General features: G+C 43.8%; 2 protein-coding genes across 4 annotated transcripts in view; both read left to right on the top strand.

Moving 5' to 3' along the window:
• LOC120947478 (uncharacterized) overlaps positions 1–16,871 on the top strand; it is a 137,417-nt gene that overhangs the window by 75,564 nt on the left and 44,982 nt on the right. The window lies entirely within an intron of this gene.
• LOC120947479 (uncharacterized) lies at positions 9,927–16,598 on the top strand. Its single transcript, XM_049607725.1, has one exon. It carries the CDS (start codon positions 15,622–15,624, stop codon positions 16,474–16,476), a length of 855 nt encoding a protein of 284 aa, XP_049463682.1. The 5' UTR covers positions 9,927–15,621; the 3' UTR covers positions 16,477–16,598.

Here is a 16,871-nt window from a genome sequence, read left to right as displayed (position 1 = left end):
AACTACGCACTCAGGCGACTCTAGCAGTAGACACCGGAGCAGAGGGATGGCAGTAGGGAAAGCTCCTTCCCGTTCGTAACGCGTTTCGTGGTGCGAGGGGTTTGATATTTTGCATATGAGGGTGGAAAAAAAATCTCATCTTGTGCAGCATTCCTGGAAATGTGTCTTCGGATACTGTTTTTATGACGACCGCCAAAGTAAAAAATAATACAAAAAAAAACGTACACAACTTCACATCCTGGAATGTAGATGTTCAACATGATTGTAGCACGTGTGTTGTTAGGGGGCAACTGTTAAAAATAGTTGCTTGTATAAGCAGCAATGTTTTCTTTCTTAATTTTTTTTAAAAATCGTGAATATGAAGCAATATGTAAAAGGACTCATATTTAGACTTCGAGTTTTGGGGTTTTGATGAACTTGCGTGTAACGAGGACTTTAAATTTACTATTTATTTACCTAAAATTATATTTAATTTAATTTACTTCAAAGTACTTTACTATTTACTTTCAATTATACATCTTTGTAATGTCATACGAAACACAATGAAGTGCTTTTTCATTTTTAAAGTTATTTGAATCTTATCCATTGAATCAGCTTTATAAAGACTACAAAAACCAGTCCCTCGCTATCATACACACGCAGCTTCATCCTCGTGCCATCATTGATTTCTTATTCCAATGCTCAGCACTGTGAAATTGAAACAATCCATCAATATATTCATTAAACGCAGTAATGGCGAAACTTATGGTAAAGTGGCAACAGAGGCAATGACAACGGCTCGACTCCTACATTCCGGGACGGATCATGAATGTGTATCGTCGTTTTTTTTTTGGCCCACTCAAAAGCAATAACATCTTCCGCGGAAAAGATCTCCCGGCGGGAGGCTTCGTGCGTACGCTTGACAATCAATTTTCCGTTGCGCTAATAGCACAAATATGACGAGCAATTTTCTGCTCAAGTAGCTAGGATAATACGAACGGCACGTGAAGAATGCCGGTCCTTCCCACGGAGGCTCCCCAGAGAGCTTCTGGGGCTTGGATTTCGCTTCTCCCTTGCCATCTTTTGGTACCATCTCAGCCGTTGTAGAGAGATAGAGAAAGGCAGCATGTTCCTTCGAGTAACGTCCTTTTCTGAAGTCGTCAATCTTAAAATGTGCAATAATCGATCCGGTTACACGGGTTCAACATGCTACATCTTGATGTTGTCGCTGACACTTTGCCACTGTCACTCTAAGAGATCACGTACCGTTTATAATTGATTCTTTGTTCTAGAAAATATATTCGGCTTTTGTGTCACAAAACCAAAACAATAGACTGGACAATGACTGCCGGTATCGTTAAATAAAGGTTATGCTATTGTACTACCTTCTATGAAAACTATAACCTCTATCCAACTTCTACCCGGTACGAATGTGAACTTCTCGGTTTGGCTTACGCTGAGCGGTGATGTGTTTGTGGCTCATTTTGTTCCACTGTACGATGCTAGCGTTTCCCATCGAGCGTCAAGTACCACTCCGTTGAATTGGTTCCGGTCCATCATTGTCCTACTTAGAGATAAGTGTAATCATGGTCTGTCTGTCTGTCTCTTGATGGAGAAGAACACAATCAAACATTGATCTGCTCCAGCCCATCAATTGCTCGCAAATTGTTAATTAAACCATCTTGCCCGGTTCTGTAACAACGGTCACCAATTGATTCTTCACTTTGGTGGCTCATGAAAGACTCAATTATTGGTGGGAGGTCTACACTTGGTAATGGACATGTGTTTACCCGGCTCAGTGTTAACAGTGACACGCACACTGTTTCAGTGTGAGATGAGCAATTGTTTTACTAATCTAGCTGTCTGGAGATCAAACTTTCCTTTATGTGTAATATACAATTCCACAGCGCATTCTATAACAAGGGGGGACTGGCAATCAGGAAATAGATGTTAAATATTCGTTTGCCACAAAGTTAATTGAAGCATTTTTGGATGAGCAAACATCAAAAATCTGCTTCTCGAAGGATCAGGAGTATAATTTCTGCCAGATTGAAACGATGTACCGGTCTGGGTGTACCGTACCGTGTGTAAAGGTTTCTGTTCCAAGGAGTAGAGGCATCGGTTTGTATAATTTCATTTACCAACCCACGGACCCATGTCATCCCACTTCCAGCACACGTGAATCGAAACTGGCTTCTGCATAAACGCATGGCATTCAATCCACAACTTCACCCAACAGTGCTTGTTTCATGTGGGCCAAGTCCCCACCAGAGATCCCTACGTTCTCGTCGCTTGGTGTCGTTTTGATGCTGTTCGTCTTGTTATCCACCGTGCTAGGTTTTTGTGCGCACGAGCCGTGCTGGGGAAGCGTTCCTTCAGGGACAGGTAATTCAATTGGCACTAATCGTTCACCAAGGACCAAACAACCTGCCAACCGGTCATTTACTGGTAAGTAAGTTCCGCCCAGATAAATCCCGTGCAACCCGTACCCGACCGGTACTAATCCGGTCTGGATAGGTGGTACCGTCTTGCCCAGCGCGCTTCCCAAACGGCTTCATCCGGTAGCGGTGGCTGTGGAGCAACGATGAGAAATGAAATTGGGAACTCCCAACCGTTTTGTTCCGGTTGTTTTTCTTTTCTTCCTCTGTCCGACCATTTCTTCTTCCACCAGAAAGGACAGAGCGTATATAGTTTTACGATAATGACTGGATTTTACGAGTGTCCTCATCATTGAAGCTGAAACCATACCCAAATCCAAGGACTTTCTTCCGGTGTTCGGTTTGGTTCAATGTTGCCCTAGATGCTGTTACAAATGGGAGGATTGCTGCTGCTAAATTTCCGGTGTGTCCTTGCAAGGGGCTGGTTTGCCACACTTTTGACCACCCTCCGCCAGCGCCCCATTCAAGCGGTACGATACAATTCATGATATGCAGAGCAGCACGGATGGACGTTCGGGATATCGGGACCATTAACACTCTCGTTTTGGGATGGATTACAGCCGGCGTTTTTCATTTGCTTCACATGCTCGGCGCAATCGAAGGGAACATGCATGTGGAAAAATCAACCATGGAAATTGGGCACACATACGGAACGTACGCACAGACACAGATGGAAAAGGGGCTCACACTGATGCAGGAAACACTTCAACAAGCCGTTTAACAGGGTAGTAACCGTAGCGGATTGCCAGGAACTTTCCTGTTAATCGATTTATTGTACGCTCTCGTCAGTTTTACGCTTGCCCTGCTGCTGAGTGGACTGCTTTTCGTCTAATTGAAGCAATTTCTGGGTATGTGCGAATGCATATAAAACGCCCTTCATTCGGTAACACGGTAACAATTCTAATTGGATCATGTCATCGATGCAGTGATTTGGAATGCTTCACCAGGAGGATTTGTGAGAGTGGCGGCAATAGGAATGGTAAAAGTCAGCCAGGAGACCGATAATAAGATTTGTTTGCTCCATCGGTGTACCGAAGTGTGAGAAGTTCAATGGGCCCTGTAGCTTCTCATCCGCATTACCACCATCCACCACGGGAGGCGAATTTTCTCACCACAATCGGTCGATGGACGATGACGGGGGCGGGTTTCACGAATATTGGCTGTTTGACAATCACTTTCTTTAGCAGCAGAGGTCCCGGGACGGCCAGTGTGGATGCAATTAAACCGCACAGGATTAGAAACTGTAACAGATGAAGCACGCAGTGAAAAGGGATTAAGGTTTTGGTGGTCATTTTCAAACACCGAAGCAAATTTAAGGGGCTAGCCACTCACCAGTTGGAAGAGCTTCATTTTTAAATGAATTTTACAGAAGTTGTGGTTGTACGATACGACAATTTGGTTCGAGCACGCTTTCGATGCTTCAGTGTCGTACACTGTGACTGAGGCGAACTAAGATGTACATCGTATTTATAGCTGACAAACTACGTTCCGTTTCTTTGCTTTTCCATCAAGTGCAACGCGGCGGATGGTAAGGCAAGAACTATGTCAATGCAAAAACTTTACCCAGAAACAACCGAGCAAAGACGGTCGGGGCAAGATGATACCATGGTTCATGGTTGCTGATGTTGATCAGTTACAACGAGCAGTAGCTTACAGAGCCCCGCTTTGCCTCTGCATGAAGTGTGCAGATTGATACAATTACTGTCTTCGAATGGCAGTGGTTAAAGTGGAGCGATGGGAACGAGATTTGATTACGAACTTTATGACTACCACTTCACCTCTAATGGAATGGTAGTATCGAATTACTGTTTATCATGGAACAATATACCAAGTCGATGGATAATAAATCTACGATGGTATATTACAGCTTCTTAGTTAGTAGTTTACTTACTTACTCATCAGGCGTGGGATAGTTATCTTTTTTTTATACTGAAGTTTGAAGCATTTTTTTGCAAACAAACCCAATGCTTGATAAGAAGTTGGGTATGTCGACTTAGTTAAGATTGGTATAGATCTCGATTTAACAAATTAATTTGAAAAATAATCAGTCGTTCAATATTTATATATTGCCTTGGTATATGTGATTGTGTGTCATTCAATATCTATGCCACAATCACTCACTATGTCATTTGCTCGTACTTCTTCATGACTGCAGTTTTCATCAATTCAAATATATGATACTTTGGTTACTCCCTTGCACTGCCCGTACGGTTATGAGGTCGTGCGGCTAGTCGCTTGTGAACTAACTGCATCTGCAACCTAACTAGTTATTCATAAATCCTCTGTTTATAGTTGAGTACTGAGCGCTGTGTCAATGAGCGGCGGCTTTCGAAAGCATTGATATGGTCCTTTATGAATGTTGCTGATTTCGTCTAATAATAAATCTTTCTATGGATTCATTTTCTCTGAATTGGTATCATTCTATCGCATCCTGTCGCAATAGCCATCATTCTGTCGAAAGTTTAATCATACATTGCAGAAGATACGCTTGCGTAAATGAGAGGAACAACTGAACAAAGAGCATCATCGGTTTTGTAAAGAGAATAACAATAGGAGGCACCAACAATGCTTTTAATGGACACGCAAAATTATATGAAACCTAGAATTCTACACAGTCAATGGTGCATAAATTATTGTAGAATAAGTAAAATTCTAACTTTGATCTTTATTATGAGCAACGGCGAGTGTTGATTTGTGATGAAAATGTTGAAACATTATATACAACTGCGAACAAAAACAATGAAATGCCGACTATCAGTATATAATGTTGAATAATTACAGTTGGTCCCATAATTATTACCGTTTATTTGTATTACCAGTCTTCTCGTGAGCCACTCGTGTCGCTAATATAAGAAATAAGTCGATGCAAAGATTATTCATCCCCGTCGGTATGAAATACCAAAGTAAACCCTTTCGCATGAAAATTCCCGACTTTCGGAAGTAATCAAATGCCAGCATAAATCGTTCCCAAATCCCAAACTCTACTCTATCCATCATCATTCTGCTGATGAACCATGCCTACCACACTTACCATTCTGGCTCGGTTACCGTTGCTCCGGCACCAACGGTGGTACCACTACCCAGAATGTCACTAAAATTAGCAAAATCGATAAATATGAAGCGAACAGAGCGAGCTCCTCGTCGTCGTCGGGCTGGCCGGATGGCGGCGAACCTCGGGTAGCCCTGAATTGAAATCAGCTCCCTTCAATCCGAATCAGTAATGGCGTACTTCCGTTGATTAAACCATCCATTTTTGTTGAGGCGTTTGTGTGCGTGTGCTGATTTTTGTTTTTGGTTTTTCCGTTTTCCAATGAAAAAAAAAGGCATCCGGTCGGTTTTTTTGTGTGTGCTGTTGTTGATTGCCCCGCCACACTCCATGCACCGGAAAAAAAGGAAAATGAAAATGAAAAGGACCAAAGAACTAAAAAAGGAGAAAAAACACGTCTGAGACATAAAAATGATCCCAACTTAGGACAAAAATCGGCAAACGGCACAAAAAATAGCTACCGGACACGATTGAAAAATCATTGGTCTTGAATTTTTAAATCCATCCTCCCGGTCGGTGTCGATTAGGCTCGTTCGTTCGTTCGTTCGGGTACGAGTTGTTCGCTTTCACGGAGTCACTAAAGAAAAAAAATCTAACAACCGATTCGCTACCGTGTGACCACACAGTTTCGACGACGGCCGCTCGAACCCAAGATACGGTTCGATCTCGTAATTAGATTTTGATCAGCCTCATGTAAATTTAATGAGATTACGTGCACTCTTTTTACCAGGCCCGGTGGTGCGTAGTCCTTTGAGCCGGTGGATGTGTGTCGCTGCTTATCTTTCTGACCTTATCGGAAGCTAAAGATGCATGTAAAGCTCTGACAAAAGTGTGAAATAGTCGGTGAAGGATAGAAACAAACGACCCAGGACGAATAGAAACAAAAGAGAGCAAAACCCTAAGCCCCAAACACATGGACACATTTCGATGCGGTCTAATGGTGGTCGGAAATGCTGTGCCGAACTTTGACCGGAAATTTGGTCGCTAGGCGGCGCGCACTAATGAAATTCAAACATTTTCAATTAATTAATTTCGTCTCCGGAACGACAGAGCTCGGTGGGCAAAGGCAAAGCACCGAAAGAAGGCAGGCAAACAGCAAAACCAATGTTCTGCCTATGAATATCTTACCACGGCTATGTGTCGTGTCTTCAACTGTGCCAAGATTAGAAATTGAACAACGGTGGTAGCTGAAGGTGCGAGATGAACTTTTCATTTCTCCAGAAGGACATCAGCAGGACCGTGGATGTCAATTAGCGAATGACATGATGGAAAAAGTGTTTGCAGCTGGTTTTTTCACTTTGTCCCATAACTCCTCATTCGTGTTGGTGGAGGCTGAATACCGGAAGTGTTTGTGCAAAAGCTTCCCTATGCGATGATGATGAGCTAATCATAACATTTGCTTGATAGGATGATGAATTTAAGCTGTTATCCCACAAATGGCATTAACTATGATAGATAACATAGCAATGATTTGTGTCATGAATGGATGTATTTGATCTACTTTACTGGAATAACTTAATTAACCTAGGACCATATAAAAATGTTGCTGCTTAATAACTTGTTACAATTGAAAAAAATCCTGCTTGTCCTGTAATCAGTTTGCAAACAGTCATGTTTATTACTTTTCATTCGTACTACCATAGTAATGTATTTATCCAGCTAAACTTCATCAATCGCGCTTTGCTGCTAATCGGACCTATATGGTATACCATCTGCTACCTCGATTTTATAGTGCCATGTGGTGCTTAAACACTCCACCAAGGCCAGGATTAAACTCTATTTTCGCTCCGTAACAGCTTGCGCACACCTGCGTACCACATCCCTGGCCGTCGTAAATGAGCCGTGCACATCTAGCACACACTAGCATGGCTCACGTGGCAACGTTGTCACCGATGTCAACCGGCTCCAGACAATTACCGCACCCGGATGGGTCCGCTACTCCTTTCCCGCATTCCTGCTGGGGCGTTTGCCATTGGGTGGTTCAGTATCTCAGCCACGGTGCGCCGTTTGAATGACATCTAATTAATCTTAAACCCTTGCCCGACAAACTGTTAATGGGAAATTAAAAATAATACCAACCAACGAACAAGCGAACGTCTTCGTCTACCGTGATCTTCCGCCATCTTCACCGTGCGCTTGCCGTACCGAATAATAGTAAACGTTAAAATCATCTTGTCGCTGCACTGCACCCACACAACCATACACACACATACACACACTTCGACATGTTCATCCTTGCACTCCTTTCTCCACGGAGCACGGTACACTGGACGTGAAAGTGCAATAAATTAGCTACAGCCATCAGCTATCGCACACCGTGCAGGCCTCCTTCGGCTGTGTGTGACCGGCTGTTTATGATGAGGTGACCGTGTGGTGTTGTAGCGGAGGGGCAGGCTTTTGTGAAGCAATGCTGCATCGCTTGCATCCCTCTAAATCAAATCCTCTAAACGTGCTTTGGCTGCTGCAGCGGTCTTTTGTTCGGGTACGGGTACGTTGTTGATTGCAAGGCACGGTTCACTGTGCTCCATTCGCTCCAGGCTCCACTCCTGCCGCGAGTTGTTAAACGGTGCTCCGATGCTAACGTTTGGAGCACACATAGAGACTTCCAGCACCGCAGCACAAAAGCCTACCGGAAATGATGTTCAACATGTGAGAGAGCTTATGAAAATGAAGTCACATTCGCTGGAATCATCGTTTTTCTGCGAGTAAAGTGGCCGCTGAGCCGGCAGTGACCAACGTGATGACGCACCATCTTTATCACCTCGTTTGTGCGGAGTGCGAAAGATCAGTTCTTGGTTAAAGTTGCTAAATTGTTTTGTTGGCATAACTTGTTTATTTAGCTTATTTTATAGTACATTACAGCAAAAAGTAAATGTGCAAATTAATTCTAACAAAAGACACCATTGGTTCGGCCATTTTGATTGGTGTTAGTCCACACCAACCGTGAGATTCTCGCTCATCAACCAGCCAAAATTGGTGCGACCGGGCGGGCTATGATTACCGGTTGAATTACTTTCTGTACCACAACCGGTGGTCGGTAAATAACAGGCGCACGATAAATGCTGTTAAAAGGGAGATGCAAAGCAGAAAACAAAACAAAAAAAAAACAGCGCAGCACACAAAAGAACAAAAGTTTTTAATGAGCATTATGGTTCAGTGGAAATGGAACAGTGTGCAAAAAATAATGCACACTCACACACACACACACTTACCCAGGTCGTGCTATGACTGGTCGAACACCACCACCCACGTAGACCGGTGCGCCAGCACCACCGTAAGGGCGGCCGGGTGTGGCCTGAGCCGCAAAATAGCACAGCACTGGCACCAGCAGAACGCCGGTCGCCATAAGCACCAGCACCGATTTTGCCATCTTCTCGTTGCGCTAAGCACCACGCTGAATATTGATGCACAATGGCAAAGGGATGCAGTTTTGACTGGGTAAGCTAACCTCACAAATCAATCACAACGAACGCGCGTTAGCAGCCACCGGATGGGAGGAAAATCAGGTTCAGCAAAAACGGTAAGGCGCTGCATGAGCGTGCGCGCGGTTCGAAAGCACAAGCGGTACTGGGAGCCTCCTGTGCAACCCGGCCGCTAGTTTATAGTGGGCGAGTGCGGATTCCATCAATACCACTAATTGATTACCTATTAGCACCTTTTTCGAGCTGTCGTCATCAACATCCGGAACGCGTCTGTGTTGATTTCAGCGCTCCGCTTCGCGTGTGTTGGTCCGCTGTGGCCGAAAGAGCAGCAGTTTGCACTTCTACCGCGGGAATCACCGTGACGAAGTGTCAACTACAGACCTTGCGGACACTACCTTACCTTCGCTCTCTCTCTCCTTTCCCTCATGAGGATTGACCTATCTTCGGACCGGCGAGGTGAAGGCAAATTTGAGGTTTCTGATTTTTGTGTGTGCTATTTATGGAAGAGGGTTGCAAACATGAGCACCAAGTCATACAGAGTCATACAGAGTCGTACAATTAACATCAGGCTCATAATTCATGTGCACGTGGCTATGGCCTGGGCAGGAAATTAAAACCATGTCATATTCTCATGCGAAATAGGTACACACATTTTGGATTCAGCTCGGGGGAGATAAATCCCGGAGAGTACCTCTGTCTCTGGCTGTATGCTGCGTGGAAAGAACATTTCGTCCCCGCATGTAATCATCATCCATTACGCTCTCAATGCGTTCCGTCTAAGCGAACCGAACTGACAGTTGACAGTTACCGTCCGCCCAGTCGTACGCAACATTCAGGATGATATTTGCGGTTATAGCTCATTGTACGTGCGACGTTTGCATCGTCTGCAGCCACCTGCATTCGAATGGAGGTACAGAAGTTATCACTATTTCTTCACCACTTCGCTACTCACAAACCCATCCACAGTCACGTTTTGAGAGATTCTGTGCATCAGCGATTGTGCGATATGCAAGGGAAAGCCATACTATCGCTTACGGTGGTGAAGGTGTGTACCGTGCTTGCTGCGGTAGCTAGAAGCGGCTCGGAATGCCTGTTTGCCTGGTTCGCGGAAATCAATGTTCAATTAAAACGTGACTTGCATGTTCAGCGCTTACTGCTGTATTACAGTGAGAGTGTTCCACTGAACTGCAATATACATCCATTACCGTGCAATGTATTACATTTGAGAGCTGTAAAGCACTGCTTTTTTCATACATCAGACACAATAGAAGGACCATAATCGTAACAGTAAGGGACATTTTTGGTTATGGAAAATATTGTTGCATTACTTAATTTGAAATTGTTATTTCTTTTCATTTCAGGTGAGTATCTATGGAGAATATTACACAATAGGGAAAGACTGATAAGGAGAGTGAAGTTGACAGGTATTTGAAATCCAGAAGTGCAGATGTATAACGGTCGGCCAGAACTTTTTGAATCTGGTTACGGTTTTGAAAAAAAAAACACACAATTGGAAAAACACACAATATTTTAAAGCTTACTTCACTTAATATGGCGCCACCGATATAAGAAAACAAAACGTAAACGTATGGTGTACCACATACAAAGAACTCCCGTGCAACGCAAGCATTATTTTCAATCAATCACTGCCACTGGAGGGTGTCGTTCCATCGGTCGATACCTTCGAGGCATCCGCCGGTTCCGACTTGCCGATAGTGCCCGCCTAACGTGGCGTTTGATTGGCTGACGACAGGGACGACACGATAAATGGATAAAATATCGTCTATATTGGCAGTTAGTGTCGCGTTGCCATTGAAGAGTGACTCCACTTTCCACAGGGTATAGAAGAGAGTGAAAAAGATTCCGCTTCGGTGCGTTTCAATAATCCGCCTCCCAAGTCGGCCATGCTCGAGCATTGGAAGGAACAGGGTGCGCCACCCAATACGCTTCAGAGCAATCGATAAAGCGCGAAACGAAAATCAATAGCCGTTCATTCCGTCCTTTCACAGCGCAGCATTTTCTGTGTTGTAAAAGCGTGGAAAGTATGGGAAGGTGCTTTTTTCTCATTAGAATGAAAGTACCACAGTTCATCGTTGGTTGTGTTAACTTCCAATGGATTTTAATTTGTTTAAAATACTGCTAAAAATTGTTGACATGTTTTTGATGATCAGTTTCCGCGCTAACATGAACGTGCAGACGCATAAAGTTCATGCACAGGGTGCCAATATTATTGCTTTGCTATTGACCCTACATCATGTTCACACATTGCATCCAGTCAAGTGCACACATTTCAGTTGGAACCGTTCGTTAAAAGCCTTTAATCCATAAACAACATGCTTCATTGGAGTTTTCGCAACCATTGCACGAGCGGCGGACACAAAAACTAAATTGATTGCTGCTACCCGAGAGTATCCGAGTAGCAAGGCGGGCGGCAGGCAGGCAGTCCTCCAATCCTGGGTGTGCTGTAGTGATGCTTGGAAAAAGCCATCCGACCAGACCGGGACAAGCCAGACTGCATTAAGCAAGGGATTTTAAGGATTTGGTTCGGGTGAAATTTATCGCCCTAGCTTTTCCGTTACTCGTGTCTGAGGATAATGTTTATCGTGCTTGCTTTCAATGACAAAGGCACTAGCACCAGCACAAAACGATTGAAACGTAAAGTCTAATATATTGGCCTCGAGCAACAATTGCTGGTGTGTTTGGTTGGTTTTATAAATGTGTTTTTTTTTTCTTTTGCATTCGCTATATATTTGTAAATTTGTGTTTGTCTTTTATTCAAGAAGTCTTCTAAGCGTTTCAGCTGTCTCATGACGTGGACGACATGTCATTAGGGTCATTTAATCGTTTGAATACAATGATAGTAAAATTAAATTGCACTCTTGGATGCTTATCCACATATCTATCCTTCGTTTGTTTTATGATCCACTACACACGACGTGCCAAATATCATTTACAGTACACGCAATTGAGTCCACACATACACTCTCAGCATACGACTGTTCCGATAACAGGAACGGTATAAAGTTGCCCGGTTGAAAATACATAAGATTGTGAAACCAATTGGAAGTAATATGCACCACAACAGCTGTTTCAATTTGTGTGCTATGTGCGATTAGGGTAAAAAGACACTTGCTGCACATCATGCTGTTCCTATAGACTATTTTTAAATAATTAAAAAACATGCAAATATTTCCTTTAATATGGCCGTTTTATTAAAACTGTTTTGTTAGAACCATGCAGAACGCGTTGTGAAGAGCTAGAGTATTGATCTACACTCTTGACCATTTTGCCATCAATATCTTTATTCTTACACACATAGCGTCATCATCGAGTCTGAACAAAAATTCTCGGAACTCGGATGTTTACATATCGTCCTTTGCATAAATCTTTCAATTCCGAACCCTCACGTTTGGACCAACCATGTTGATTTAGGATCATCGGTAATGTAACGAAGATGTAAAAGTTATGGGTGTTGTCCTTGGCCCTGGTTTTAGATGTGTTTATACACAAAAGCTTCATCTAACTGCGTGTTAACCATGGCAAGGGGCAGACCTATAATACATCCAATAGTTGATCGATTGAGTTTTAAGGTTTCAGAAAATGACATCCTTAAATCATCAAAATCGAACCTAACGATATGTAGATGAGCTGGAATTTATTAATTCTTGCCATGATTGATACGTTTGCAAAATAATGTTTACAGCAGATTGTTGATTTTGTATGATTAAAAACAACGAATATTGGGGCCCTTCACGATTATAGTCAGTTTTTTTTATGGAGTTTGACAGTTGGAGCCTGAAATCATGTAAACACTCCATACAAAACCACACAAAAAACTAGCCTGCAATTTTCAGTCTAGATTATTCTAGCCTCAAAGCTAGAATTAAATTCGAGTACCTGCTCGAAAACTCGAATACTCAAAACACTCTTAAAATCTTCATTCAAAAGCAGAAGCGATAAAAATCTGTCTTCTAAATTCATACACTTTGGCATAAGCCCACCTGTATATTATACTCACTTAGATAGCTGCTCGAAAACTGCTATACAATGCAAACAGCTGACAGGCTGAAATATCAGCCTACGAGCTTACAACGGAAAGGGCGTTGATGTTATTTTAAACCAAACATGATGGGATTTAGTTTACACTCCAATATTAAATACTCGACACATTCTCATTTGATGCATGTTCCGAAAAGAGAGCTCTACATCTGAAAAATAGCCAATTCTGCTCACGTTGTCGGTAATGTAGCTGTACTCTTAGGGCAGTGTAGCAATATTCGTAAAGTACATTAACGGCAGGGATGTTACAGTTTCAGTAAAAGAAACTATCACCATTGAACATGAACACATAATACCCTTTCCCATGCTAGTGGTATGGCTATACCAGTGTGCACTCAACTCCAGCACAATTATCAAAATAGAAGGTGATTAAGTTTGATTGCTCCAGAACCATGTTCATTTCAGTCATTGGGTCTGCTGAACACAATGCATCGTTGCTGGAGCTAGCAATAATTTTCATAAAGGTTGAATGAATTTTGAACCCTCATTAATGGCTAAAGTTTTTTTGGTTCGTCCTCTTGAGCTGAGTAAAGGTTCGTTGTTAGGCGTTCGTCCTGTGCTGTACTAACAGCTCGTTTGGAAACAATTGTCCATATTTCGTTGCCAGAACTCCATGCATTGTGAAAAGCTTAGCAAAGAACTGTACAGATTGATTTTTTCATTTATGCTCCAAAACGTGTACCCAAAGTTAGTTAAAGTTTATCACGTCACACAGCATAAAAGAAACGCTCAAATGCTTTGTCGCCATGTGGTTTTAATCTTCCCGTTAGTAGAAAGTTTCAACGAGACGTTCTGCCATACACACCTTCATCTGGATTATTTTCCGAAACCGTCCGATGAAAAGTTTACCATTGATCGACTTAACAGGGAATTGATAAAAGTGTGTGCGATGTGGTTTCAACGGTTGAGTGAATCCTTGTGGCCAGCTTTACGCAAAAGCAGCATGACGTCGGCAATATTACTTGATGAGCATCGGTCCAGCCGGGGCCGGGCAAAAATTGAGTTCTGATCAAAAGTTTTGAACCATTTACTTTTGCGTGCTGAAACCGCAGCTCGAACCTTTACACTGGCTTGAAAACTATCGTCCCTTGTTGCAGAGTAGTGGCAACGTTGCGATGTAGTCTTTACCACGTGTGAAATGGTTCTTTGGGCATGGGTTTAGTGTTGCTCACCATGTTGTTGGTAGGGGTGAAATATAGAACACAATCTTTTTTATTATATCTTAGTACAAACCTCACTTTCAAAAGACCTCAACAACTGCTATATGCGGAATAACTTATCAAGTTGTCAAGAAACTGGTCCATTTGTACGTGCTTGACCCGAACTGTTCTTCGACTTGTGCCAACACGGCTTCATGCTGGCTGGCTATATCAATAGAGCGAACCCAAATTTCCGTCAATTGCTTCCGCTTGTTTCCGATGACAGGCGATTTCCCGTGACAGATTTCTATTACTGCAACAATACGCAACGCGCCTTAAGCCTCATCGTCGGTGGCATTTTCATTTTTCTGGTTCAAAAAAGACGACCAGCCTACACTATTCGGTACAGAAAATCGAACAGCAATGATTTGTTCACTGAAACGTGATGGATTTGTGGTGATCGGGCACGTCAATGATGTGTATGTGTGTGTGCGAAAAAATAATAACCACAACAATACACCGGATGGAGAGCGCACTAGAAGCGTATACGTAAAGAGAGGGACGGTGTGCCAAAAATTGATTCGACAGTAATCCTCGCCGCCCGTCCTTGGATAGCGTGTGAACAAAAGCCGACACAGCCTCTAAGGAGCCGAATAAGAAAACTTCGCATTCGGTGGAGCGAAATGAAAACAAATCTATTGAATTGATTTTCACAGTTGCCGATCGAGGAAAGTGTATGGGAGTATTGCGTGGTCAGCATTTTTTCTGAATCGTATCACTGAATCGGTTAATTGAAAACTAAATTGATATTAGAGTGAGAGGGCAGTTTATTGCAAATACAGTTTCGTTTTTCTATATTCAATCTAAGGTGAAAATATATGTCTTTTCCAATTTTAGTGTGGAGAGGTAAACCTGAATAATTTAATTAAAAAAAAACTATACCTTGCGACATTAAAAAGAGAATGCCTTTAAGTACTCTTTTCATTCACAAACATTCACATAACCCATTTGTTCAACAGTTTAACAATGACACGCTACAGGTTTTTTCATTTTACTTTGCTAGTTCGAATGTGAACAAAAGCTTTTGCTCACCTGGACTGGAATTCTAATGGGATCATAAACAAGCGTTTCAATTCTAGAAAGCTTTCATGACCTGTACGTTTCGTGATGCCCCAATGTTCACACAATGGTAGAAATTGGTGTACGAAAAGTAAAAAAAAACGAACATTTTCCCGGAAGCAAAGTTTTTAGTTGTTGTTGGCGTTGTTGGCCCCACGCCATCAAACCCTCCCGCTTGCCCGCTCATTTCAAGGATCATTATCGCGGAAGTCACTATCGAACCAACAAACTGCACTTTTTCCGCCCGTTGCGCGCGTCGGGTGTAACCCGGAGCAACGGCGCTCCAGCTCCGCGGCATGCAACCGTTCGGTGGCGCCACCCTGATGGGCCCGGCACGGTTAAACCGGAATGACGATTGACGAACGGGGTTTGTGTGTGGGCCCAGCCGACCCGAGCCTGTCAGTTGCAACTTGCACATCATGCACCACGGTGGCAGTGGTAGTAGTAGTGATCCGCGCTACCGACCGGGCGGCTCCGAAGGTCGCGAAAGTGACAGTGACAGAGGTGCGAGATGTCGGTCATGGGGCCGACAGTGGGTGCTGCACTTGACAATGGTGGCCCTGTTTTTGACCTCCTACGGGTACGATCCCTACCTGCGAGAGCGGGAGCTCGAGCAGCTCGCCCTGGCAGAGGACGACGACGGTGTGCTGCTGAGTGTGGCGTCCCATTACCATGATCCCGAGCAAGACGATCCGGGCGAGGAGGACATCGAAATACACTACCACCTGCTGCTGTACGTACCGCGAGTGTTGGCGGTGCTGCTGCTGGCTGTCGCCCCGCAGAAAGTGTCGATCGAGCTGCTGGCGAAGATCGTACACTTTGCGCATCCAGTGATTGCGCTGCTGTACGCGCTTCTTCACATTCCCGACTTCCTATCCTACGAGCTGCGGTACATTGGCTGCCTTTCGGAGCTGTTTTGGTCAGCGAAGCTGGTGCTGTACCTTTGCCAGCTGGTGGTGTGCTCGCCGAAAGCCGAACGGCTTTACTATCTGATCGCGGGCGCCTTAGTGTTGAGCCTCGGTTCGGCAACACAACCGTTCGTTGCGGAACTGGGAACAATCTATCCTGCTTTGTCACAGTACACGCTCAATTTGGCCATTGCGTTGCTGCAAGTGGGCATCTGCCAGCCAATGCTGTTCTGTGGCACTTGCGTCAGTTGCGAAAGCGCAGCAACCAATTCAGCGCAAAAGTTAAGCTACGCTTTGCTCAACCAATTCACGGTGGTGATTCTGATAGCGACCGTTGCTTTAAATAGCATCCTTTTCCAATGGTAATTTAGTCGACACATATCGCATTGGAAATTGACTCATCAACGCCCTATTTATTTACAGGTTTCTTACAGACAACTCAACCTTACTCCGCCCATTTCTACCGTTTCTCAGCTCCGACGATCTGTTCGGCGTGTTTTGGCAGCTGTTCTACGTGGCGGCTGTATTTTCCACGTTCGGGTTTCTGCTGATATACCTGCGAACGGCAGACCTAATGCTGGCATCCTTCGCAAGTCAGTTTCTTGCCGGCGTGCTCTACCTCTATCTGGAGGAACCGATTGCTGCTCGGTTTGCGCTGATTACGAACAGCTTCGCCGTTGCAACTGGACTCGAGCAGCTGCTAACGCTTTATGGACCGGTGCACAATGCAGTGGCTGTGCTGGGACTTGCCTTTGCACTAA

This window comes from Anopheles coluzzii, chromosome 2, assembly GCF_943734685.1.
Source record: "Anopheles coluzzii chromosome 2, AcolN3, whole genome shotgun sequence".
NCBI lineage: Eukaryota > Metazoa > Arthropoda > Insecta > Diptera > Culicidae > Anopheles > Anopheles coluzzii.
Note: the sequence above shows the minus strand (reverse complement) of the source record. Positions and strands in the feature narration are given on the sequence as shown.